At 62.0% G+C, this 26,014-nt stretch overlaps 1 protein-coding gene across 4 annotated transcripts in view; it reads left to right on the forward strand.

The window, feature by feature from the left end:
- The first annotated feature begins 5,116 nt into the window (after nucleotides 1–5,116).
- Nucleotides 5,117–26,014, forward strand: part of NFATC1 (nuclear factor of activated T cells 1) — a 96,756-nt gene continuing 75,858 nt past the window's right edge. For 3 of the 4 annotated variants that reach the window (XM_055302945.1, XM_055302946.1, XM_055302943.1), the window contains exons 1-2: nucleotides 5,117–5,261; nucleotides 18,014–19,106. In XM_055302945.1, the coding sequence (XP_055158920.1) occupies nucleotides 5,135–5,261; nucleotides 18,014–19,106 (1,220 nt within the window). In that variant the 5' untranslated portion in view covers nucleotides 5,117–5,134. Of the gene's footprint in view, nucleotides 5,262–9,290; nucleotides 9,380–18,013; nucleotides 19,107–26,014 lie in introns of all 4 variants that reach the window. The other variant, XM_055302944.1, reaches the window with a different exon arrangement.

Here is a 26,014-nt window from a genome sequence, read left to right on the forward strand (position 1 = left end):
GCAACTGTATAAAACAATGTGTCTGCAACATAACGTCAGGCCCGTGATTAAGAGAAATGTGAATACGCATCGCATGTTCGCCAATAACGACACGACGGAAGTAAGGAAATGCATCCGGATGGCAAAGTGATATTATTACAGGGCGTCGTTGGGTTCGTGGCATTAGGACTTACAGCGTATGTGACAGTCTCCTAAGAAAGGGAAAGGGAATAACCCCCCAGGACTGGTGTTCACGCCCATCACTGGGGTGAAGCTGCTGTAAATCTCAAGTTGACCGTGATTAAAACGCTACATCAGAAGAGTCACAGGCACCCGGGGGCTCAGTGCACTGAGCATCAGACTCATGACTTGGGCTCAGGTTGTGATCTCAGGGTCCTGGGATCAGCCCTGCGTGGGGCTCCCTGCTCAGCGGGGGTCTGCTTAGGATGCTCCCCCTTTATCCCTCCTCCCCCTGAACGCATGTGCTCAAACTCTCTCTCCTCCTCTCTTTATCTCTCTCAAATAATAAATAAATGAATCTTTTAAAGAAGTAGGCCCTTAGCATTTACAAAAAAAAAAAAAAAAAAAAAGATGAAGGGAGAACAGAAGGACCAGAAAGACAGGAGAGAAACAGAAAACAAAAGAGTAAAATGCAGCAGGTGTGAATCCAACTCTACCAATGATGACATTAAACGTAGATCAATCGAAGGAGCCGATCAAAAGGCACATTGTCAAGTGGGCAAAAGCCAAGCCAACAAACAAAAGCCCCACAATCCAACAGGAGACGCTCTGTGGGTTCAAGGAGCAGATGGACTAACGGGGTGGAAAGCGATGAATTGTACAAAGCGCAGCCAGACGGGAGCTGGAGAGGCTTGTACTGATGTCAGACAAGATGGATTTTTACCCCAAAAAGTGTAATTAGAGATGAAGAGGGGTGTTTGCTAATGAGAAAAGGGAATCCATGAGGAAGATGCAACAGAGCTCGGAAATATGGGAAACAAAGCTGAGGAAAAGAAGGGAAAACGGAGAGTGGAGCGGCAGTAGCTGGAGACACGAGACCCCACTCTCCACGCGGCTGTGCGCAAACCAGCGAGACCTGGCGCCGTGCGCGGGCACTCCACAGGCAGAGCAGATCCGTGTCCTTTCCAAGGCGATGGAATGTTCTCCGGGCTAGAAGCCAACCGGCAGCTGAGGCCATCACAGTAGGCACAGTAGGCTCCGAGACCAGGACCTGGGCAGGGGAGGGGAGGAGGCTCTGGACTTGGCCACATGCAGGTGGGGAGGGAGGGCTCCATCCTAGGAGGTGGGACCCGGGACAGAGCCTGGCTTCCTGGGCCAGTGGGGCGGGGGTGGGGGGCACACAGATGGCGAAGACCCTCAGGTGCCACGCCGAGCAGTCTGCCTTTGTCCGTGATGTCTCTGCAAGGGCCCAGTGCAGCAAGTGGCCTGACTCACTGATGATGGGGGCTTTAGACCTGGCACTGGTGCTGACTGGGTGCCCAGGCCGAGTTCCGGCGGGGCAGCCGATGAGACAAGGCCTCTGCTGTGTCCTAGGGAAAGGGGGGATTGAAGAGATAAGCCTGTAAGTCAATGTGCAGGGTAGACTCTCAGACCCCAAGTTCATGGGTCTCTAAGAATACCTGACACAGGTGTGTAATCAAAGGGAATGCCTTTCTCAGCTCCAGGGAGCTCTGAGATGTTGCCACACTGGCGTCTTAAAAAATCTTAGCAGTTTACTTAAAAGTCCAGAACCCCTCCGTGGTTCTGATTCCTTAATAACGCCGATCTCCGTGCTCGGGCTAGGGGTCAGTTTCCCCAACACACCTGCCTGGGTGCCTCCTCCCTGTGGGTTAGAACCTTCACCTGCCGGGAAGCTGGCACATCTGCCCCTGGGGAGCAGCTGGAGGCTCAGTGTTCCTACAGGAGGGGGTTCAGTGGCCCCTGGGATGGCTCCCCATATGCATCCGGCAAGAATGGAGCACTCACACTTGACTCGCAGATGTCTGGAGTGAAACTGAGGGGCAAGAAGTGGCACCTGGTTGCCCAGCTGAGTAATAGGAGCAAAGTGGGGAGTGAGACAGTTGCCCAGGAGCCTCTACCCTGCAGCAGTGCCCCAGATGCTCCAGAGGATGGAACATCCCAGCTACCCCATCCCAGGGCAGATGGGGCTCACTCCCCGCAGGGCCTGAGCTCTGGGAGGCTCTCCTGACCCCAAGGGTCCCCCAGGGTGGGCGGGGAGCACTCCAACAGGGCCTGAGCTCCGGGGGCCCCCTGACCCGGTCCCCAACGGCCCACAGCACTGGAACTTGGACACAGAGCCCAGGCTGCGGGATCCCCGTCTGGAGAGGAGCCTGAGAGGGTGGACGTCCAGGGCGCTCCGGGAGCGAGGGTCCAGCGGCCAAAGGGCCTTGGAGAATGGTGAGCTCCTCTGGGTGTATTCGCCCCAATAATCCGCAGAAACAACAGTCACCTAAAAATAGTCTTGTTTTCTGTCCTAAGCTCCTTTTAACTTCGTTAGTCATCACCAGCCCTTAAAATAAAACCCGGGTAGCGTCTCTCGGGCAGCAGCTATAAACACGGCCCAGAGGAGGCTGAGGGCGCGAGGGGCGGAAGGGGCGCAGGGGCCGCGGCCCGGGACGGACAGGGGCCCGCGGTGGCCGCAGGAGCGCCCCAGGCCTACACGGGGGCGCGCGGGCCTTGGAGCCGCCGCTGCCTCCGGAACTCCCTGCGCCCTGGCACGCCGCCACCGTGGGCCCGGCAACGGCATTAAACACAGGGAAACAGAAGGGGATTCCGTCACCGGGCGGGGAAGAAGGAGGGCATTGAGACCAGACAGGAGGGAGCGCTTCGGGACGGGGAGGGGGATGGGGGCGGGGGCGGGGAGGAAGGGGAGGGGAGGAGGGAGGGGAGATGGGGAAGAAGAGGGGAGGAGGGAGGGAGAGGGGAGATGGGGAAGAAGAGGGGAGGAGGGAGGGGAGAGTAGGGTAGCAGAACCGGAGGAGGGAGGGGTGGAGTTAGGAGACGGGGGGAGGAGGGGCAGGAGGAGCCCCTGGGTCAGGCGGGCTGGGCTCCAGGTTCAGGAGGTTCGGCCCGGCGCGCGGGAGAACGAGTGGGGGGCGGACAGGAGGGCAAGGGGGTCCAGTCGTCGTACTACAACTTGCCGGGCCTTCCTGCCCCCGCCCCAGGTGCGCCACTAGCAGCTCCCGCCGCGCCACCTGGGGGAGGGCGGGGCGCGGGCGGGGCGGCCCTGGCGCCCCCTGGCGGCCTCCTACGCAGGACGCGCGCTCCTCCCCCCTGCCCCAGCCTCTGCGTCCCGAGGGCGGGGCCCGCCTGGGGCATCCTGATAGGGCTCCCCCCGGCCTCGGGCATCCTCGTGGGGTCCCCTCGTCCTCAGGCATCCTGATGGGGTTCCCCCGGTCTCAGGCATCCTCCTGGGGTCTTCCCAGGTTCAGCATCCTCGTGGGGTCCCCCCAGCTTTGGTATCCCCCGGGCCACCCTCTCCCTGGGCCCAGTTCGCCCGCGGGAGCGGATCTACAGGTGGGGACACCTGACCGCCACCCAGACACCCGCGGCGCGCGGCGGCCCCGCCCCTCCACGCCGCCCAGCCCAAGACGTGGGTGGAAAGAGGGATTTCAGTTCTGCCCCTGGCGCGCTGGCTACCCGCGTAGCCGGCGCTAGTGACGCGGGCACCGCTTCCGCTGGGCACCGTCCTATTATTAATGCGGTTCCGATTCGCCAGCGCGCCTCAGCCGACGGGTCAAATGTTACCCCCCGCCCCGGGCCCCGGGCCCCGGGCCCCGGGCCGTGGGGGCATCTGGGGCATCCACCCGCGCCCTGCAGGCCTCTCGGGCACCCGCCACAGACACAACTTCGCTTTTGGGGTTATTTGAAACCGCAATAGATTTATGACTTTTGCACCGCAGACTCTTTAGCCGCCCTGACGCTCCAGCCCCTCACCCGAGGCCACCACGAAAACGTGGTCGGGTCCTGGCCGCCGAGCTGCGCAGACGAGACGCAGGCGGGTTGGCGAGGAAAGTGTAAAGTGAACCGGCGGGCGCTGGGGAGGCTTTCCCGAAACCCCTCCCCCGCCGCCTGGAAACCCCAGAGTCCGCCCCCCACCCCCCACCCCCCACCCCGCCTTCCCGGCCGGCCGGCCGGCGGCTGCGCCCCTGCTCCTCCCCGACCCCCCCCGCGAGCGCGGGCCACAGGCAGGCTGGGCGCTCCGGCATTCACGGAGTAGGAACGACACCAGGTCCGCGTCCCGGGACCGCCGTGCAATCTGTTAGTGATTTGGCGGGATGGGAATTTCCTTCCTCGGGCCTGCCAGTGGAAGCGCCTTTCCAAATTTCCACAGCGGGGGAAGCCTGCGATTTTACATAATGACTTCAGCATGCGGGGCTCCCCGGCCGCCCCCGTCTCCGCCCCCCCGCCCCAGCCGAGTGCGACTCCCTGAGGACGCGGCGGACCCCGGCGTCCCGGCCGGGCCGCGCTCCCTCTGCGCTCGGGGCGCACCCCGCGCGCCCCTGCCCTCCGCGCTCGCCCCCGCCCCCCCGCGCGCCGCCCGCGCCCCTGCCGCCCCCCGTGCGCCCCCAGCCCGCCCCCGTGCGCCCCGCGGGCCGGGCGAGCAGCCGCCTGGAGCGGGGAGGGCCGGCGCTCGGAGACTTTTCCTCCGGGCCCTGCGCTGGCTCGGGCGGGGGCGTGATGTCACGGCAGGGAGGGGGCGCGGGAGCGGCCGGGCCGGCGGGGAGGCGGGGAGGTGTTTTCCAGCTTTAAAAAGGCAGGAGGCAGAGCGCGGCCCTGCGTCAGAGCGGGACCCGGAGGACTCCGACCTCGCCGGCACGGTCGCCGCGCCGGATCCCGCGGCCGGGCGAGGGCACCGGGGCGCGGGAGCGCACACTTCCGAGCCCCGCCGCGCCGCCACCAGGCCCGGGCCCCAGGGCGCAGCCGGGCCACCCGCGCGCACACGCCCCTCGATGACACTTCTGCGGGGCGCGCGGTGCTGAGCCGGGCCGGGCCGGGCCGGGCCGGGCGCGCGTCCGCCGGGGCAGGGGTCTGCGCTCCCGGGAGAGCCGAGCGCCCGCTCTCCCGCCTCTCCTGCCGCCGCTCCGCTCCCGCTCCCGCTCCGCTCCCGCCCGCCGCCGCCGCCGCCGCGTGGATGCCAAGTACCAGTTTTCCAGCCCTTTCCAAGTTTCCACTCGGGCCTCCGGCTGCAGTCTGCGGGAGCGGAGAAAGTTTGGGGCCCGCGCCGCCCTCCGGCGGCAGCATGAAGTCGGCGGAGGAAGGTAAGCCGGCGGGTCGCCCCTTCCCGGGCGAGGACGTGCCCCCGCGGGTGCGGGCCGGGAGGGGCGCGCGGGCCCGGCCGAGGTCCGCCGCCGGGAGGGGTCCGCCGCCGCGGGGGGCGCGCGCGGCACCACCCGGGCAGCGGGGTCCCCCTGGTGTTCCCCGGAGCGGCCTCGGTCCCCAGCGCTCCCTCCCGCCAATAGGTGTCTCCTCTCCCCAGCGCTGCGCGCAGCCCGGCGGCAGATCGCGGCACCGGCTCAGCTCAGGCGCGGGCGGCCGGGACCGGGCGAGGGCAGGGCTCGCTCGACGGTGTTGGTGGGCTCTTTGGGAACGGAGGTGGCCGGTTTCTTCCCAGTGGGGCAAGGCCACCAGACGGCTCAGGAGACCAGCCCAGGACGTGAGGTGGGGTCTGCGCCCTTCCCGCCCCCACCCCCACCCCCACCCCCACCCCCAGCCCGGCGCCGTCCTGCTGGTAGCTCGGCCCGCAGAACTCCAGGGCATCGGATGCACAGTGTGGACACAGCCCCTAATTCAATCCATTTTGCAATCTTGCAGCCGGGAGTTCAGCTGTAGAAAGTGGCTCAGGACAGTGTGAAAGGGACCCTCGAGTTTCAAGCTGCTTGTTTGTGGTCCCAAAGGCGCCTAAGTGTATGTCCCGAAAACACTCCTGCCTCCGAGTCTGGCCAAGGGCCCCGCACGCCTGCCCTCCGCCCTACAGGAGCCAGCACCTGGCCTTGCGGCCTGGAGCTCCTGACGGGGATGCTCCTGCAGGTGTCTGAGGACAGGCTCCAGCAGGGGCCACCAGCACCCTGAGTAGGGATCAGAACAGCAGATGTGCCCGGGAAATGGGGAGACACCTTCCCAAACACCTCATCAGCGCCCAAGTATTTTTTTGAATTATTTTAGCAAAGTTGGCAAAGATGCCAGTGTGTAGTGGGGACTCCTCTTTTTATAAGGGCAGACGTCCTTCCAGCACCGTCCCCGTAGTGGGCCCATGGCCGCAGAGCCGCATTCTCCGAGGACTGGCAGCTTTGGGGAGGTACGTGTTGGTGACCCAGATGAGCCCCAGGCAGTACCCTTGATAGAGGGTGCTCAGCCATTTCCTCTCTGTTTTGTATCAGTGAGGGAGGAGGTATGTTTCTCCATCTCATCCCAGTTCAGGAAATATTTCAACATAAGCATCAGGGAGTATTTATGGGACAAGTTCCTGCCGTTAGAGCAATTTTTTAAAAGTGCGCCAAGGGTTTGGTCTTAACTTCTTGGGCACCTTTTTCAAAGTCTGTGCACATGTATTTTTTTTTTAACACTGCCTTTAAAAAAAAATGCGGGTCTTTCAAAGCTCAAATGTCTACTTGAAGACTCAGTGGTCCATCCCGGAATAATCTTTTTTTACAAGTAGAAACCCCATCTCTGGGCTGGTGCTGATTCTTCCTGCTTCCTCCTGGTGAGAGTGCGTTGGAAAGGGCCTCTGGGAAGAGGGAGCAGGCCAGGTGCAGTGGTGCCTGGAGACTACGAGGTGACTGGGGGGTATTTCACAGAAGGCTGCCACTAGGCAGCCAGAGAGTGTGATGGAGCTCTTGGCGCAGCCAGGCTGAGGGGATGGGAGACACGGCCTCCTGCAGGTCAGCGCCTGCCTCACTGGGCTCCGGGGGACAAGATGTGTCCTCTCTCTGAGGCCTGACTAAGGCATCAGCTGCCCGCGTGAGAGTCTGCGAGATTCCCCGGCACTTCCCTGTGGTTTAATGAGCATCTGGGTTGAAGCTCATTAGCCACTGTTGTTTCTGAAGGCTCTGTGCCTGTTTTTCCGCGTGGAGAATACAGAGAAATGCAAGGCCTCAATCATAGCCACCCAGCCACCCACTCCAGGGTTGCTCCACACAGAAGGCCCGCGGGCTCTCCGGAGCAGAACAAAGCTCACTCTGTTCTCCCAACACTTAACTTCGTAGCCTTGTTCCCTAATCCAGATTAGAAGAGGCCCTGCTTTATCACACCCTGGGTTGGAGCCCTGTGCACCGTGAACACCCGCAGCCGCTAGGAGGAAGCGCCAAGCTAAACATTTCCATCAGGACAGGAGTGTCTGCTGAATTGGCAAATAGCTCTGAACCATTTACCAGTTGAAAGGCACGGGGTGGGGTGGGGGCGGGGGGGGGGTTAAGAGGAGCTTTTATAAAACTGGCCTGGCCATCTGGCTCCTGTGCTGAGGGATCTGAAAGTAGGTGGGGGACAGAGAGGGCCTGGGCCTTGTCCCCGTCCCGCCCCGGCCAGGTGGGAACTAAGTGGACACCTGCACGGGGAAGTGCACACCCGCTCTCTCGAACCCTCAAACGAAAAGCTGGCGACTAAACTACATGAGGGCCCATGTAAATTTTTGGTGGGGATGAGAGGTGGCAGCGGGGAAAACAACTGGAAAGAGAAAATGAAGTGTCGCTTCTCCATAGAAGCAGACTTCGTTTGCCCAAAGGTCAGCAAAAAAAGCTAAGTTAAAACACAACAACCCTCCAACATCCATGTCAAAGTGAGGACTATTATTAGAAACTAAATCAGGCCAAAGTGAGCCATAGTTTATCACTGGAGAAAACCAGCCATCTGAAAAGGGGCAGGGGAGACAAGCCTGGGGTGGAGGCACGTGACTTGCAGGTTATTTGCTTGAGGAGAGGGAAGCAGTGCCTGTGGGGCCAAAGGGCCTGCAGGGCAGAGAGGGCAGTGCTGGTGAGCTGCAGACCTGCAGACACCAGCTCAGGGCACTCCCTTCTCTCCATGGGAGTTCCCTCCACGGGTGGATCTCAGTGTCCCATGAAGTCCCCTGCAGGTCCACACACGGGGACAGTCAGAGCAGACAGCTGGGAGAGAGGACACACAGTGCCCACATGTCTCTTGCCTTCCGTGTGCGGTGGCCACACTGCCCGGCAGCCCAGCCTGGGATCCAGAGCCCCCTGCTCTCAGCTGCGCAGCTCTGGGTGGACTCCAGGGAGCAGGATGAGTGAGCAGAGGTACCACGGAGGAGAAACGGTGGCAGGTGGCTGCTGGCCTGTAGGGAAGACGGCAGAGCACGAAGGGGCTGCGGTCAGCTGGTCACTGTGGGCAGTCGGAGCAGGGGGGAGCACTCACAATAGGGGGGCTGCACTTTCCCAGCGACAGGGAGGGAAGTGGCCTTCCGGCGGGAGCAGAGCAGCCAGGGAAGCAGGCCCTGCTGTCCCTGCACTGCCGGTGGGCCTTGGGCTGGGCGCACCCGCCTTGGGCGGTCGTGCATGTTGTAGACTCCGGCAGGGACCCAGACGCCACATCCTTACCCCAGGGAGGCTCTCGGTTTGGGAGCTTTTTAAAGGACTTTTACGGAAACTCAGTGGGCCGACTCCCTGGGACCCTGTCGTGATCTTTGCGCCACAGGGTGTCCCGGGCCGCGCGGGGGCCAGCGAGGGGCCCCGCGGCGGGCTCCTGTCCCGCCCCCGCCCCCCCCCCCCCCCCCCGGGCAGCCCGGGCGCACGCGGACCCCGCCCCCTCCCCCGACCGCGACCGCGGGGGCGCACAGGGTCCCCCGCCCTCTCCGCCGGCCGCGGGGGCGCACGCGGACCCCCACCCTGCGCCCAGGCCGCCGGCGCGCAAGGGAGCCCCGGGCGCGGGCGGGGAGCGGGGACACGGGAGGGCCGCGTGCGTGCGCCCGGGCTGCCGGGAGAGTTTATTTAAAACTCGGAAGCCGCGGCCGGCGAGCGGCTTGTTTATGTCAACCCGGAAACCGTGGGGGGGAGGGGCGGGGGCGGGGGCGGGAGTCACGTTACCCCGGGACGCGGCCCGGCGCGGCGGAGCCCACGGCGGCGCAACCACAGGTGCCCGCGGCCGGGGCCACGTTCTGGGCCCCGACCCGACCCCGACCCGACCCGACCCGACCCCGACCTCCACCAGGCCCCGGCCCCCGGACTAGGCCAGGACCCGGCTGACCCGGCCGGACCTTGACCCCGCGCCCCGCGCCCCGCGCCCCGCCCCCGCCCCCGCCCCCGCCCCCTCCGCTGACCCCAGCCCCACGCCCATCCCAGCATGACGGGGCTGGAGCAGGACCAGGAGTTCGACTTCGACTTCCTTTTCGAGTTTAACCAGAGCGACGAGGGCACCGCCGCTGCCCAAGGTGGGTCCGCGGGGGGCCTGGGGCCGGGAGGGGCCGGCGAGGGGTGCAGGGCCCTCGGGATGCGGGGCTCCGGGGGTGCGGGCCACGGAGGTGCAAGGGGCAGGTAAAGGGGTCCCCAGGTCAGGGGTTTCAGGGGCGGGTTGGGTTGGGGTGCAGGGCTGGGGGTGTGCAGGGTGGGGGGTACAGGGCCCCGGGGACAGGACTGGGGGGGTGCAGGGACTCTGGGGTACAGGATTGGGGGGTGCAGGGACCCCAGGGAGGGTGGTACAGGGCCAAGAGCACGGTTCTGAGGTGCAGGGTGGGGTGTTGGGTTGGAGTGCAGGAACCCCCAGGGATACAGGGTCAAAGGATGCAGGGGCCTGGGGTGTAGGGCTCCAGGGGTGCAGGGTATGGGGTGCAGGGCTGGGGGCATGCAGGCTGGGGGGGTACAGGACTCGGGGGATGCAAGGGCCCTGGTGGTATAGGACTGGGGGGGTGCTGGGGCTGGGGTACAGGACTGGGGGGGTGCAGGGGCTCGGGGAGGGGTACAAGGCCAAGAGCACAGTTCTGAGGTGCAGGGTTGGGGGGTACAGGGGAGGGGTGTTGGATTGGGGTGCAGGAGCCCCAGGGGTGCAGAGTCAGGAGATGTAGAGGCCTGGGGTGTAGAGCTCCAGGGGTACAGGATAATGGGGTACAGGGCCCCAGAGGATACATGGCCAAGAGTATGGTTCAGAGGTGTGTTGTCAGGGTGCAGAGGGGCGGGGGGTGTCAGGTTGGGGTGCAGGGGCCTGGGGCATAGGATCAGGGATGCAGCCCACCCTCAAGAGCGCAGGGGTCTGGGCCTGGGGTGGGCAGGAACCAGAGTGAAGTCAGAGGGGCTGGCGTGGAGTGCAGGGAGAGGGGGGCGGTCACCCTGCTGACAGGGGTGCAGGGTAGGGAGCAGGGGTGGGGGTGGCCAGCACTCAGAGGTGGGGTGTGTGGAGCGCCCCCTGTGGCAGGGCGGTGGGGGGGGGCTGGAGTAGCAGTGTGCTGCTTACGCCTGGCCACAGGAGTGTCCAAGGCCTGGGACTTGGCGGCCACAGCGGGACAGGTGGTGCTCAGCCGGCTGTGGCCAGAGGGCAGGGGCCAGGCTCCCCCCAGACCTCCACTCCGCCCACCCCCTCCCAGACTCCCAGACGTAGCCCTCGGGGCGCACAGCCTTCTTCTCTTTCATTTTCTCTTCTGTGCAAAAAGGTTTCCGTTAAACAAACAACCGTGGAAACCTTCGGCCTGCAGGAGTGGGTGCTCCCGCGTGGCGCTATGGCTCCTGGGGCACCGGCTGGCAGGCTGGGGGGGGGCAGGGACCCCGCTGCAGGGCGCCCGGCCCCCACCCCGTCCTGCCCACGTGGCGCGCAGGGAGGAAGCTGACCGCAGCACACTTGGCACGCACGCGACCGCGTCTGTGATGATTGTCTAATATTTTCCATGTCACTCACCACCCGTCTTTTAAAAACTGTAACGTCCTGTTCATTTTTAAAAAATAAACGTTCCAACCAGGCAGAGGCTGCCTGCACTCTGTTCTCTGTACCCCATCTTCGTCTTCTGGGGGGGGTCCCCAGCCTCTGCGGTTGGCAGGAGCCCCGATGATCGCTGGAAGGGGTCGGGAGCAGTGCTCTCTGAGGCCTTCTGGGCTCTCGCTTGGGTCCGGCCTCCTGTGGTGCTGCTGGGGAGCCGGCCCTCACATCCTCATCCCTTGGGTTCCATCGATGAGCGGGTCTTTGAGGAGAGGCGCGGGGCGAACATGGGGCCCGCACGGCCGTGAAGGCCGGTCCTGGACGCTCGGGGCCACGGCCATTTCCGGTCCTTGGGTGCTGCCCTGCTGGAAGGGGGGCTTCTGCGGCTGGGGTGCCCAGATCCGGGAGGGCCTCGCCACCGCCATGTGCCCCCCGAATTCAGCTGCAGTAACATCCTGAGGGCTGCATGGGTGCCCCAGCCCTGCCCCCAGAGGCACACAGCCCCAGACAGCCTCCTGCAGGAAGGCCTCCAGACTGCGCACCTGGGCCTCCGCTCGTACCAGGCTTGGGGGGAAGGGAGGCCACTGGCAGCGTGGAGGAGGATGAGCAGAGAAGGGGCTCTTTCCCGAGTCTTGTGCTAGGAGTGGCTAGAAAACATTCCTTTTTTAACATATTTTTGTGAGGGGTATTCATGTTTTATTAAGATTATTTTTGAGAAGTGGTTTTAGGCTCACGGCAGAGTCGAGAGGAAGATAGGCGAACTCCCCGAGACCCCCTGCCCTGTCCCTAACACCTGCACAGGGTGAGGCACCTGTTCCTGCCCGACTCGTCTTTATCACCCACAGGCCATGGTGCACATTCGGGCTGGCCCAGGGCCGCCCGCGCATGCTGCGGGATTGCACACGTGTATGGTCGCATGCCCGTCCCTGGGTCCCACGGGGTCTGTGTGCTGCCCTGGACCCTCCGTGACCCCCACCCCCCGTCCTCCTCACCCTGCCAGCTCCAGCCACCCCAGGTCTGCACCATCTCCACAGTTCTGCCTTTCCCAGAACGTCCTGGGGTCAGGGTCACGTTCCTCTTGGCCACGTGCCCTCAGGATCCCTCCGCGTCACCTCAGGGCCCGTGGGCTTCCTGCTGAGGGCTGACTGTGTCCCTGGGGCGGACGGACCGGGTTTGTGGACCTGCCATCTGCTGGGGGCACCTGTGGTTGCTGCCAGGTTTTGACGAGGCGCGAAGCCCCCTCTTCTCGTTCGTAGTGTTTGTAACCGCGTCGTAATGATTAGATATTAGATGATCCGTTAGGTTCGCCAGCCTCTCAGGGGGATGGAAAGGGCTTCACGTTGTTTCTGGAACGAGCCTGGGTATGAACAGTGACCGAGTGCCTGTGAGTTGGGCCGTGAGGCAGGGTAACAGCCTCATCCATGACGGCGCAGGGATGCGGACAGACCCCCCCGCCCGCAGCCTGCGAGCTCCGGGGTCCGCGGCGCCCACCCGCTTTGGGGACTGGAGTTCCCTCTTCCCTGAGGGCTCGCCAGGCGTGGCGCTGACCAGGCTTCACGCAGGACTGACCGGCCGCAGGGCTGGACACGAGGTTGTGTGGGGTCCCGGGGCCTCCTTGTGTCCCCAAGGCCGTGGGCCGGTCCCCTGGGCAGGAGCCCCCTCCCCGAGCCACGAGCAGGCCCCCGGAAGCCGTCCGGGGCTCTCAGGAAGTAGCCGCCTGTCGGTGGCCGGTGGCCGGTGGCCGGGAGGCGGGCGTGGCCCTGCTTCCCACAGGCCGGGGCTCCGCTCGGCTGTCTGCTGTCGTCGCCCTGGCAACTCGGAGGAAGTTGGCAGGGCCTCAGGTGGGAGCTGGACGCCGGGGCTGGACGTCGGGGCCGCAGGCAGCACCTCAGGGCCACAAGAAAGGGCTCGTCTCTGGAGGGACTTTGTCCGCGCTCAGCACTGGGACGGTGACAGGGGAACCAGGGTGTCCAGGCAGGAGCTCAGGGGCCGCGCTCAGCCTGCAGGGCCGCCGTCCTCTGCGGTTTGTCCCAGGGTTCCAGGCCTGTTCCACCTGGTGGTTATTGTCCCAGGACGTGTTAGTCCTGTGTCCTTGTCTGAGTGACACGGTTGCTGACGACACGCAGATGTTTAATTCCTTAAAAACGGGGAATGAGGGTGGCGGCCTGAGGTGACAAATCGTGTGCAGGGGCCGTGGGGACACCCCCAGGGGTGGTGGGAGCGGGTGCCATGGGGACACCCCCGAGGGCACCAGGCTGGACCCAGGGCCCTACGAGAGGTAGGTGTGCCTGTTTGTGGGCCGGGCAGTGGGGGTGCTGCCGGGAGGGGCCGTTCTAAGGCCGCAGGTTTCTTGTCCAACACAGGTCGATGGGCAGCCCCAGCCCCGTGGACTGAGCGCCCCTGGGTGCTGCGCATATACAGCGCCCGCGGCGAGCTCCAGGCCTGGAGTGTGTTTCAAGTTGTGGTTTTGTTTTGTTTCCACTCCCTGGGCAATGACCATCCCACTGCCTGGTGGCTCTCGGTGCCCCCGGCAAGGATGGACCGGCTGTCGCGGCTCCTGGGCTTCAATGTCCAGCTTTGTGTCTTGTGGTTCGAGGCCAGCACGTGCCCCAGAGGAGAGGCCGGGTGGGACCGGCTCAGTGGGTGGACCCGAAGGGAGCTCACCTGGTGCACCTGCTGGTATGAGTGGAACAGCGTGGGGAGGCCCAGGCACTATCAGTGCCAGGAGAGAGGATGCAGGTATACCTTCTCCTAGTTGATGAGAAATGACAAAATTGGTTCTGAAATAAATTTTCTGAGAACGAGATGAAACCCTTGTGCCAAGTGTGCTGTGAATTAGCCCAAGGGGTGGAGCTGCCTAGGTGCTACCCGCATCCTGTGTCCCCGAAGTGCCCATCCTCGTGGCCCCAGGCGCCTTGCCCGGGTGGACATCTGGGAACCAAGACATGCAGGTTGTGTTTTCAGGGGATGAACAGGATTTAGTATCGTCCATGCAGGAAACCTTTGGAGTAATGCTCGCCGAGGTCGGGCGGTTTCTCCTGTACTCGCCTCTCAGGGACAGTCCTCGGCCCTCAGCCCTCGGCCTGGCAAGCAACCGTCCCGAGGAGCGTGACCCTCACGGGCGCTGAGTGTTTTCCAGCTCCTGGTAGGACGTAAGTCAGCCGGAGCATCTCAGGACTGTTAGGGAAGATACTGGAAATAAAGTCATTCCACGTGAGTGTGGTGCTTCCCATAGTGAAAGGTTTTGGATTTGAAAACAGTTTAGGTGGTTAATGAAACCAAACCAGTGGAGGGGGGAGGGGAGATGTGGGGGGAGTGGAGGGAGCCCTCCCCCTGCCCCCTCCCATAGCGCCCAGGCCCAGGGCCGAGCTGGGCCGTCCCCGTGCACGTGTGTTTGCTCTAGAACATGGACCTTCATCACTCGACAGCCCCCGTTGTTCGTAGTGAAGTTCAGGCACTTAAGGCTTTCAGTTTGTAATTTGTTTAATTAAGGAAAAGTCATGCTTTAGGTGGGTTTTTTGTTTTTAAATGGAAGCTTTAGGTTTTTTTTTTCTTGTCTCCTGGAATCGTGATTACTGACAGACTGGTTTATGTCAGGGCCGTGTCAGGATCCTCTGGGTGTCAGAGCCCTTCTTCTCCTGCACCCTGCCTCTTCCAGACCCCAGGTCAGACCTGCCTCAGTCTGCCAGTCCCCCAGGCCCCCCCACCCACCAGCCTCAGCGCCCTGAGCAGTCAGCCTCAGGTCGGGGCACCTGGAGCACGGTGGGTTGGGGGGGGGTTTGAAGGGGAGAGGCCCCCAGACCTACCTCATTGACTCTGCGAGGATTTGTTTTCCAAATCTCGAGATTACCTTCCGCCAACAATTGTTACTGGACCCATGGGGTCAGCTCGCGCTCTCCCTCTCTCATGCTCTTGCTATGTGTCTCTCTCTCCTGATTTTCAGTTCTTCAACCAGCTCCCACTCCCAACGCAGGGCTCAAACTCCTGACCCCGAGATCAAGAGCTGCAGGCTCTTCTGACAGAGCAAGCCAGGTGCCCCCATCTCTTAAAACAAGTTGTAGACACCTGTGATACCAACTGGGCCGGGACACAGGGGTGGCCCAGGGACGTCCTGGACTCCTCACGGGCAGGGTCTGTGACACGCTCTAACCCTTGCGATGGTGCCTGACATTCCCGTCAACCTTGACTGCGAGCTTTCATGCCACAGGTGATTTCTGTCTGAGAGGGAAGCTTGCTGCTGGCGAGAGGCTAGGTCATGTGCTTCTCTCTGTGTGCTCCGCCCTGGAGCATGTTCCCCACCAGCGTGGTCCAGGCCCAGGGCCCTTGTGCATCTGGGAGCGTTTGGCCCGGTTGTCCCTGTGGTGAGGACGTCGCCACCTCCAGGTCGGGCCTGGGGGGCAGTTAGGCCTGAGCCCACAGGTCGGCCACTCGCTTCCTTGCTTCCTCATGGCTACTTGGAGACATGCTCAGAGAAAGGACCACCCCTGGTGTCTGTGGCACAGGGCTCTTGGGGCACTGGCATGTCCACCCCCAGAGCCTAGGCAGAGCTGAGATGCGGGAGGTGGCACCCTGCTCCTTTCTCGGGGGCCCCGGAAAGTGCCCACCTGGATCAACGAGGGGCCAGCAGGGGGGTGATGGGTGTGTGGGGTGCGGACATGGAACCGGGGGGAGGGGCCAGCAACAACCGGGGTCATGGATGCATAGGCGGAGCTGGAGATGGCCAGAGGGTGTGTGCAGCCTGTGCAGGTGCTTGGGCAGCGCGTGTCCTGGGTGCCACAGCACAGGGGGAGGCGGAGTCCACCGCCGGCGGTGAACCAGAAGCTGGGGTGGAGGGGGGCCCTCCACTCTTCGCACTGTGTGATTGTGTGACACAGTACATTTATGGGTTGAAGTCTAAGTGTGAAGATCGTGCCCACCTGAGCGTGCAAAACGAACTCTATCAGTCATTTGACGGTGATGGTCGTTGTGCGCAGATGGGTACAGTGCACACTCACCGACTTGCTCCCTGCGCTGGTTGAACAGGTCTACCTCCGCAGGTGTGTCATGGCCCCGTCCCGACATGTGTGCTTGTACACGTGTGTCTCATGCATGTGGGGGCACATGGAGACATGTGTCATGTACATGTGCAGAAGTATGAATAATACAGGCAAAGTACCGTGCGTGTGGCTAAAGTGAGCCATCTGTTGAGGCAACTCTCAGACGGGTCACGGGGGATGGTGATGAGCACTCACCCCCCTGTAGCTCCTGACGGATCCTGTGTGCCCCTCAGCCCTCTCCACCCTGCGGATCGCTTGGGGCAATCGCCTCCCCCCGCAGGCCTGGCCCCCACTGCCCCCTGGGTCCCCGTAGACCACTTCTGCTGGGGCACCTGTGCAGCAGCCTGGCAGGTCCAGGTGTGGGAGATGTGCCGTGGGAGGGGGGGCCCTGGGACCCGCAGCCCCCGCACTGCCTCTTCTGAGGATCCCTGACCTCCTCTGGGAACTTCCTTTTCTGGGTTTTTCACTCCTTGTTTGATTTTTACAAAGATTATAGCTTTAAACTTTTGGTTGCAGTTGTGTATTGAGGGTGTTGGTGAGCATTTAAGGGTGCGAAGGGGTCGTCGTAAGCTCCGGTGAGCATGGGAGGGGGTCCCAGGGGCAGGTCCCCCTGGGCCCAGCACCACCTCCTGTCCCAGGGAAACGGAAACAGGGGTGGGGGGGGTGGGGGAGGGTGCTGGGCCTTCCCAGCTCCTCACTGCACTCCATGGGAGCAGGTGGGCCGTGCTGACGGGACACAGGCCATGGGCCCCTGGGTGCATGAGCTGCAGGCTCATGCAGGCACAGCCATCCTGACGCAGCCCTTCCTGGGCAGGGCTCCTCAGGCCGTCTGGTACTGGAGCCAAGCATCTGGAAGGCTGATGCCCTCGGGGAGGGGGGTGGCTGTGCGCTCTTTGCAGCACCTGGGGGGCCTGGAGGAGCAGAGGCCCTCCAGGGAGCACTCAGGTCTGGGGGCCCCCAAGCAGTAAAAGCAGGGACTTGGTGATTCCAAGGACAGAGAGAGCCTGCACAACCAGGGAGTGGTCGAATGGCTCTTGGAAATAACGGCGGGCAGAGACCCCCTGTGTTTGGGGTGCTCAGCCCCTTTCTGTCCCCAAACATAGTGGAGTGTGAACCCATACTTGGGGACGCTCGTTGCCCGGCAGTGCTGGCGCGGGCAGGTTCCTGCCCAGAAGGGCAGCAGTGTCATGGGACTGGGGCCTCCCGCAGCGCACTAAGCCAGGCCCGGTGTATGGTTTCCAGGCATGCACTTCCATTATTTAGAGACCTCGGAAGACTCCTCCCAGTGCACGGCACTGACGTACCAAGGTGTTATTAGGTGTCTTTTCAAATAGGAAATCTAGAAATGTGGCTTTTCTGGTAAAAATTCTAATTATGGCAGTAATGATTTTTTTTAAAACATGCCTTATAGAGGTTATAATTAGCATGTAACGATTCTTAAATCTTGCTGTGCATTGATGTTCTAGGCTTTTTTTTTTTTTTTTGAAACTGGGATCACTAGGCCATGAACTAGCATCAGAATTTACATGAGAGTGACCCCAAAACCTGTGCTTCTGTCTGGTCCTTGAGGTGTTTTCTTTGTAGCAAGTGGTTAAGGCACCTTGTCAGTGATTAGGTTATTAAATCTCTTTAAAAGTCCAGGTTCCTGTAGCTGGAACTCACCCATCCCTCTACCCGTCCACCCCTCCACCCACCCACTCACCCGTCTATCCACCCACGGGCCCATCGATCCGTCTGTCCACCTGTTTGTCAGGCACAGGCTTAGGCTCTGAAGACAGCCATGAAGGCAAGTACACTAAGGCAGGCAAAGTTAGTTTCTCCTGGTCAGAGATGGTGGATGTCAGTGATGCTACATGTTGAAGAAGAGATAACCCAGGGAGGATGACTCCGGGTGCGGCTGGGGACTGAGATCTGGGCAGGCAGTCTTTGAGTAGAGGGAGGGCGGTGGGAGCCCGTGGCGGCGGCGTGGGGGCGATGGGAGCCCGAGCACCAGCAGCAGGGGAGGGAGGGTGGGCCAGGACAAGCTGGGACCCGCTGGCCTGTCGGTGCTGCTGGGCTCACGGAGCAGTGCATGTCCTTTTTGGTGACTGGCCCCTCATGCCATCTTCCCTTCTGCCCGTTTGCAGAGCACTACAGTTATGCACCGTCGAGCATCAGCTCTGTTCTGCCTCCTGGCCCGGCTCACCCATCACTGCCAGCTCCGTGCCACGACCTGCAGACCTCAGGCCCGGGCATGCCAGGTCCCGCAGCCAGCCAGCCCCCGGGCTTCGGTGGGGCTGTGGACACCGGGCCCTCCAGCTACTTCCTGTCCTCCGGCCACATCCGGCCCAATGGGGCCCCTGCCCTGGAGAGTCCTCGCATCGAGATCACCTCGTACCTGGGCATGCACCACAGTAACAGCCAGTTCTTCCACGACGTGGAGGTGGAAGACGTCCTTCCCAGCTCCAAGCGGCCCCCCTCCACAGCCACCCTGAACCTGCCCAACCTGGAGGCCTACCGGGACCCCTCGTGCCTCAGCCCGGCCAGCAGCCTGTCCTCACGCAGCTGCAACTCAGAGGCTTCATCCTATGAGTCTAACTTCTCCTACCCCTACGCGTCCCCGCAGACGTCCCCATGGCAGTCGCCCTGTGTGTCCCCCAAGACCACGGACCCTGAGGAGGCTTTCCCCCGGGGCCTGGGGGCCTGCGGCCTGCTCAGCTCCCCCAGACACTCGCCCTCCACCTCGCCCCGCACCAGCGTCACGGAGGAGAGCTGGTTGGGGGCCCGCACGTCCCGGCCCTCGTCCCCCTGCAACAAGAGGAAGTACGGCCTCAACGGCCGGCAGCTGTCCTGCTCCCCACACCACTCACCCACGCCGTCCCCGCACAGCTCACCACGGGTCAGCATCACTGATGACACCTGGCTGGGCAACAGCACGCAGTACACCAGCTCGGCCATCGTGGCTGCCATCAACGCCCTCACCACCGACAACAGCCTGGAGCTGGACGGCGTCCCTGTGAAGGCACGCAAGACCGCCCCAGACCACTGCCCCTCCGTGGCCCTCAAAGTGGAGCCGGCTGGTGAGGACCTGGGGACCACGCCGCCCACGGCCGAGTTCCTGCCCGAAGAGTTCACATCTTTCCAACATATCCGCAAGGGTGCCTTCTGTGACCAGTACCTGTCGGTGCCGCAGCACCCATACCAGTGGGCCAGGCCCAGGTCCCCAACATCATTTGCCAGGTGAGCAGGGACGGAGCTTGCAGGGGGCTGCAGGGGGTGGAGGTCCCCACCAGGCTGCCGGGGGGCCGCGTCGTTCTGGGGCCCCTGCCACCTGGGCGTGCTCAGGGCATCGCATCCCCTGGCTTTCGGGGCATCCTTCCCTCTGCCATCGTGTTGCGGCGTCCCCTCCTCGTGTGTGTGTGTCCAAACCTGCTGTCTCTGAGGACACCCTGAAGACCTGGTGTTCACCAGTAATGCCCTTGCAGGTCCTGTGTCCTAACTAGGCCATGTTCTCAGTGCTGGGGGAGGACTCCAGTGCATGGATGAGGGGGGAACCCGTTGGCCCCTAATGAGGGCTCACATGCACATGCACGCAGGCTTCTGTTTGTTTTGTTTGTTTTTTAACAAAACCAAATGCCCCTCCTCCCGTGTTTGCCTCCACCGCTCAACTGCTTCTTTTGTCCCGCCTAATTGCTGCCACCAGCACACATGCAGATGGGGCCTCTGCTCAGCAATTCCCCGGAGCGCAAACCCGGTCCCCGTGGGCAGCCCTGCCCGCGATCGCAGCACAACACGGCCACCCGGTCCCTAGGGATGGCACACGCTCCCCGCTGGCTGACGATGGAGGGCTCATGCGGGCCCCGAGCGCCAGGCTTGGGTTGTTGTTTCTTTCCGGCGGAGTGTGGCTGCTGCCCCTCCACCGGGTGCACTTAGCCAGCCCACTGTTTTTATTTTTAACTAAACAGCTTTCCCAACAGGTGGGCCTCTAATGACCCCTGGCACAGGCTTTCTGCTCCAGGATTTTTATCAGGCATGAAAATGTGCCTCCCGTGGCAGGGTGCAGCCATGGCGTGTCGGCTGTGCCCCCCTCCCCCGGGACGCACACGCAGCTGCACACATGCTTCTGCGTGCTCTCGAGTGTCGTGGACTCGGCATTTGATTTCCCGGCCCTTTTTGTTGGTGGTGCCAATGGAAGCAGCTCCAGGAAATCAGCCCCACCGGTTCCCGCTCAGGCACTCCCTACACCGTGTGCTGGGCTCCGCTCTGAGCTACGGCATGCGATGCGGGGGCAGCAGCGGTGGGGGGGGGGGTGGTAGTTGAGTTGTAGTTTTGGGCAAAGCCAACTAAACCTTGTGAGAGTTTGTGGAAAAAAAAAACACGTGAGTCTGGCCAGTGGGCCGGCGAAGTCCCCTTTCTGGCATAACAACATGTGTACTCAGAGCCACTTAAGAAAAAACAATCAGCACTGATTTTTTTTTTCTTTATTTTTTTTAATTTATGGTAGTCACACAGAGAGAGAGAGAGAGAGAGAGAGAGAGAGAGAGGCAGAGACATAGGCGGAGGGAGAAGCAGGCTCCACGCACCGGGAGCCCGATGTGGGATTCGATCCCGGGTCTCCAGGATCACGCCCTGGGCCAAAGGCAGGCACCAAACCACTGCGCCACCCAGGGATCCCAGCACTGATTTTTCTTGACCTGTGTTAAGATGTGTCCACATCCCTGTCCCAACATCGACTTTCCATACTCAGCTCCGGAAGCTACTGTGCTCAGAGTTATCATCAAAACAAGTGTGTCTCACCATCTGGCTCTAATTCATAAACAGGGGAACTTAAAAACCCATTTGGAGGCATTTAAAAAATTTAAAGATTTGTTTATGCCCTTATACTGTCTTTATAATTTTTTTAAAGATTTCATTTATTTATTAGAGCGAGAGAACGAGCAGGCAAACAGAAGGAGGGGCAGAGGGAGAGGGAGAAGCAGACTCCCCGCTGGGCAGGGAGCTTGTCCCGAGACTTGATCCCAGGACCCTGAAGTCATGACCTTAGCAGAAGGCTCCACTGACGGAGCCACCCAGGCACCCCCCTCTTAATAATTTTCAAGTAAAAGTAAGAATATTCCTAAAGTAACTAACTACCTGACGCACACAGGCTGACGCAGTGCCGGTTATGACTGCCTGCGTTTTCATGGCCCATGAGGGCTGTGGTCACCCATACCAGGACCCCCTGGACTCCGGGGTCAAGACACAGGTTGTAAGGTGACCGTGGCCTGGGGAAAGTGTGACCGTGCCAGTCGTCCTGGGTGTTGGTCCGCACTCGGGCTGCGTCATGATGCCACAGGCCGGGCCGTTTTGGACACCAGTTTCCCGCGGGCAGAGGTCCTGGCGCTGGTGGGTTGGCTCCTTCCAAGGCCTGTCCCCGGGGATTAGGGATGGCTGCTGTGTTTCTTCTCTGCTGCATCCGTGTCCAGAAGTCCCCTGCTGACAAGGACACTGCCACTGCGCCAGGGCCCACCTGGTGACCTCGCTCTAACTCGACCCGGCATCCACATACAGTCACATTCGGAGGTCCCAGGTTTGAGACTCCAACCCTTGAATTTTGGCGACTCAGTTCAGCCCAAACCCCCAGCTTTGCATCTGCCAAGACAGCAGGACGCTTTCACAGCAGCCCCGGTACGACCTCCTCTGAGGGGCTCGCAGGGCGCCTGTGGGAACTCGGGTTCCCCTGGCGGTCCCAGGCCCTGGGTGCGGACCACAGGCGCCTGACTCCTCCGCTCAGGGCTTTGGCAGCCGTTGCCTGGTCCTGGGGTCTCCCCGCGAGCTCCTGGGGGTCTGACATTCCTGTGCGCTCAGTGAACAAACAAAGCCCGAGGGCCCCCCGCTGCCTCGGGGGTTGGACGCTGACCTTTCCCCCTGTTTCGGTTCCACACAAAATGTGTTTCCTGGTCCCTCGTGCCAGCGCCGCACGGTCCTGTGTGCTGGTGCCCAGGGCAGCAGGGGCCCTGTGGGAGGGGCGGCCCCACCAGGCTTCCTGCCCCATCCCGCCAGCGCCTGGGGCATCAGCAGGGTCTCCGGGTGCAGCCCCAGGGCCGGGTTTTTAACACCCTCTAAATCTGGGTGGAGACTTTGTCACAAACCTGCTGTTCCTGTCGCTGGATGCACTTTGACATCCATCCTGCTGGGAAAAGGAGATTTTTAATGACAGTGTGCAGCGCTAGCCTTTCCCAGAACTTGGGGTGCTGTGGGGTCTTTTCCCTTTGGGGTCTTTTTGTCCACATGGCCTCACAGTGACTCCTCTGTGCAGGGCGTCCTATGGCCTGCAGCAATCAGAGAGGAAAGGTCACCCTTGCTGCAGCTAAAGACATAATGACAGCATTTGATAGGACTTCATAGTTCTATAGTTTAAATTTGTTTTAGAATTTAACAGGATGATACCTCTGTTCCTAAAGTGTGGCAAATGCACAGAAATCGCAGTGACGTACTGGAGTCACTACCCCGCCAAACCAGAGTCATAAGCTCTCTAGTTTAAGCGTTTTCAGAAAGGAGTTTTCTATGGTGATGATGATACCAGTGGTAACAACCAGCTTCCCAGGTCAGTCTTCACCCCACTGCTGAGGCAGCTGGTGTGTGTGTGGGGGAGGCTGTGAGGCTGGGGGTGGGGGGTGGACCTGTGTGCAGGGGGGAGGCTGTGAGGCTGGGGGTGGGCACATGTGCAGGGGGAGGCTTTGAGGCTGGGGGTGGGCACATGTGCACTGCTTGCCACAGGAGGACATGGTGAGAAAGCCTGAGCTCTGAATCCCTGCACAGGGACAGACGTCTCCTGCCCATGTGGCTCCTTCTGGCTCAGAGCTCATGGCTGAGCCTTGGGGGCCCTGAGTGTGTCCTGACCTGATGGCTGTGGCTCAGTGAGTGGGCGTGGGAGGCGAGGAGGCCAGGAGGCTTCTTCTCAGCCTCCCTGGTGCTTTTCCCAGGATGTGTGTGCAGGATGTGGCCCCAGGTCTCCCTTTGACATGAGGTTGTGAGCGTCCATTATTAACTGAGGAAGGAGCAAGGGACACATCCTTGAGTGTTCCTGGGGACGGGAATAGCTTGAGTCCTGACATTAAGTCAAATCACTGAGATGGGAAACACGGCTCCTTTCACAGACTGATCCAAGTGTGGGAATTACCATGGAGTCGGACCTGCACTGCCTCGGCCTGCTCACACCCACCCTGTGTGCACAGGCGCCTGGCTGTGTCAGGAGCCCTGGCTGGGGGGACACGCAGATGTGGGGGGTTGGGACCAGACCCACCAGGGTGGGTGTCTACTCAGAGGCTTTCCTCTGAGGATAGCACATGGAAGGGGTGGCACACAGGATTGGGCTGCTTAGCCTCAGGATGGGCAGTGCCCGGTGGGCCATCTCCCGTGGGCTGTGGGGCGGGTATGTTTCCGGGTGAGGCCACGGCCCCAAGAAAACAAGGCAGGTAGAGACGTCCACATCTACACTGAAAGAGTAAGAAGCTCTGAGGCCCATAGGGCCGTGGCCGAGAGCAGCCTAATCCCTGGAGGATTCTGGGCTCTGGGACCCGGTGGGCCAGGGCCCGCGTGCTGGCCTGCCCTTCGTCCCAGGGCCCCGAGCTCCTCCTCTTCCAGGTGGGGGTGTGCATTCTCGTCAAGAGGGCAGTGGGTGTGGGGCCGGCCATGGTGGGGGCCACAGAGGACGTAGGGTGCAGTCGCTGCCTCTCATGTCACTGGTGGAAAAGGGGCAAGGGCCACAGCAGGAGCAAGGAGGCCCTGGGACCCCTTGGGGCTGGGGAGGCAGCCATGGGCACAGGGTTTCCTGTGGCCGCAGCACAGGGGCTCTGCCCCAACTGCAGCTGTCAGGGTCCCTGCAGCCTGGGGAGCAGGACCCTCACTTGGATGCATCCCCATAGATGATTTTGAGTCACATCCTGAACCACTGAGTTTGCTTTAAACTTCGCGTTAGAAAAAGAACGGTTCCGACAAGTGAATATGCCGGCTTTCGTGCAGTCCCTGTGGGAACCACGTGGATCGGGTGACCTTGGCAGTATCTGGGCCGTCCCAGCGCCTACGTGGAGGCTCGGCTTCATACCTCCTTTCTGCTCCGTACGGCTGCGTGGACTTGGAGTCTGGGCTCCTGCATGTCCATGACCTGTCTGTGGCAGTGCTGTCTGCATGCAGGCCTGGGTGCTCCACAAGCTCACTGTGGGGGATGGGAGGCAGCGCTCAGGGCTCCGGAGGGCAGTTCTGGATGTGCAGGCTCCTGCCCCATGGGGGACAGCCGGTGGAGCAGTGCAGGGTCCCCCCGGGACGTCCTCCTCCTGCCACGCAGCCCCGCCTCGGCCCTGACCCCTGGTGCCCCACCCCCTGCCGCGTCTGCACATTCCAGGCCCTGGCGGAGGCCCGAGGTGACAACACGGTGGGGCACAGAGTGTCGTGGGTGAGGCTGGAGCCTGCCTGGGGTGAGCCTGGGTTTCTGGACAAAGAAGCTCCTGCTCCCTGTCTCACTGAGCCGCCCGCCCAGTTGAACTGTAGGGAACGTCTGGGGTTCGTGCATCTAGCTGTAGGGAGGAGGGGTCTGCACTGTTCTGGAGGGCATAGCGCAGGCAGGGGGTGCCCCACCAAAGCTGCCCCTAGGGCTCCCAGGGATGAGGCACCGCACGGGGTCCATTCCCTAGTCCTGTCCCTGCAGCTCCTCCCCGAGGGGCGACCTGTGGCAAGATGGGAGGGGACCCCCAGGAACGGCAGGCCCTGGCGGGGAGGATGCGCCCCGGGAACACCTGCTGGATCGCTGTTCAGGGCTCTGCCCTGGGTGGACCTGCCTGCGGCCTCCTGACACAACTCAGGGAAGTCCTTGCCGAGAAGGCCGACCTATGACCCAGAGCTGGGGGCTGGAGCCAGATGGGCCTGTGTAGGCTCCTGTGTGGTCCAGGCCCATCCCTGCCCGCAGCCTCAGTGCCCGCGCCCCCCGCCCCACCTCGGCCTGATAACCGCACCCATGACCCCTTGGAAAATGAACAAACAGCGGGCGGTGGGGAGGCCTTTGGCTGCAACCCTGAGAACCCACGGCGTTAGGATTGAGGTCACACCCTTTCCTTCAGGTGGGATTGTCATTGGTTTGGGCAAGTCTGGGTCCTGCCAGGTTCGGAGTTTATGGCTTCAGCTGCTTTAGGAAAATAGGACTTATAAAAGCCTTTACAGCTTCCTTCTACATGATAAGTCCACGTGGACCTGGAAACCTCGGAAGCAAAGGGATTTTACCCAAACCCTTGACTCAGGAGACCTGCCTCCCCTCTGGCCTTCGGCCCCAGCCAGAAACCCTCACACTGAGGGTGATGGAGATCCCCACTCTGGCTTGTGTGGAAAATGAGCTTTCCAATGCGTGGACACAGTGCCTTGGGAATCCCAGGCAGCCCTCAGCTGCAGGGCACAAGCTCTTCAGAACAGCCACAGGGCTCGTGAGGAGCAAGAGAATGCTGAACCGTAGGAGGTTTACTGTGTCTTCAGTTCTGCTCCAGACGTTCAAGCTGCAGGTTAATGGGAAAAGCGAGCCGCAAGCCCAGATGAGCAGGGCAGCCAGGTCCGCGCTCTGCAGGGTGCCCACGAGGCTGGCGCTGGTGGCACACCTCCCCCTCCTCCTGTGGAGTACCATAGGCACCCCGGACCACAGTCCCCGGGTGGCCGTTGTGCAGCACAGCCCAGATGGCGCATCACCCCATGGCGTAGCTCGGGGCACCCCTCAGAGCTATGGCTCCTTCCTAGACTGTAGTACCATTGGCCATCAGGGTCCTCCCGGACTGGGTCTCCCCCAGTGTCCCCAAGGCATGCCGTGTCCTGCTCGCCTGTCCTGGGTATCCCCTGTTCTGTTTTGCTTTATTTTCTGAAATTAGTGCTGAATCTGTATGTTTGCCAGAATTCTGGCTTCGTGTTTTGGCAAAATGGCACGTGCTGTCCCTCAGGAGGCAGACGTTGGCAGCCCTCTACTGTCAGCGGTTGTCATGGAGATGCCCTAAAGCAAGATGGAAGGTCTGGCCTGTGCACTGCCTTGGTTCCTCTAGCCACAGGGCTCCCAGGGTGCTAGCCACAGCCACCACTGCCCCATGGGACCCAGATGTCGGCTGAGGGCTTCTTGGGGGTCATCAGAGTCGTGTTGG

The sequence above is a fragment of the Nyctereutes procyonoides genome, unplaced genomic scaffold (genome assembly GCF_905146905.1).
Source record: "Nyctereutes procyonoides isolate TBG_1078 unplaced genomic scaffold, NYPRO_anot_genome, whole genome shotgun sequence".
Taxonomy (NCBI): domain Eukaryota; kingdom Metazoa; phylum Chordata; class Mammalia; order Carnivora; family Canidae; genus Nyctereutes; species Nyctereutes procyonoides.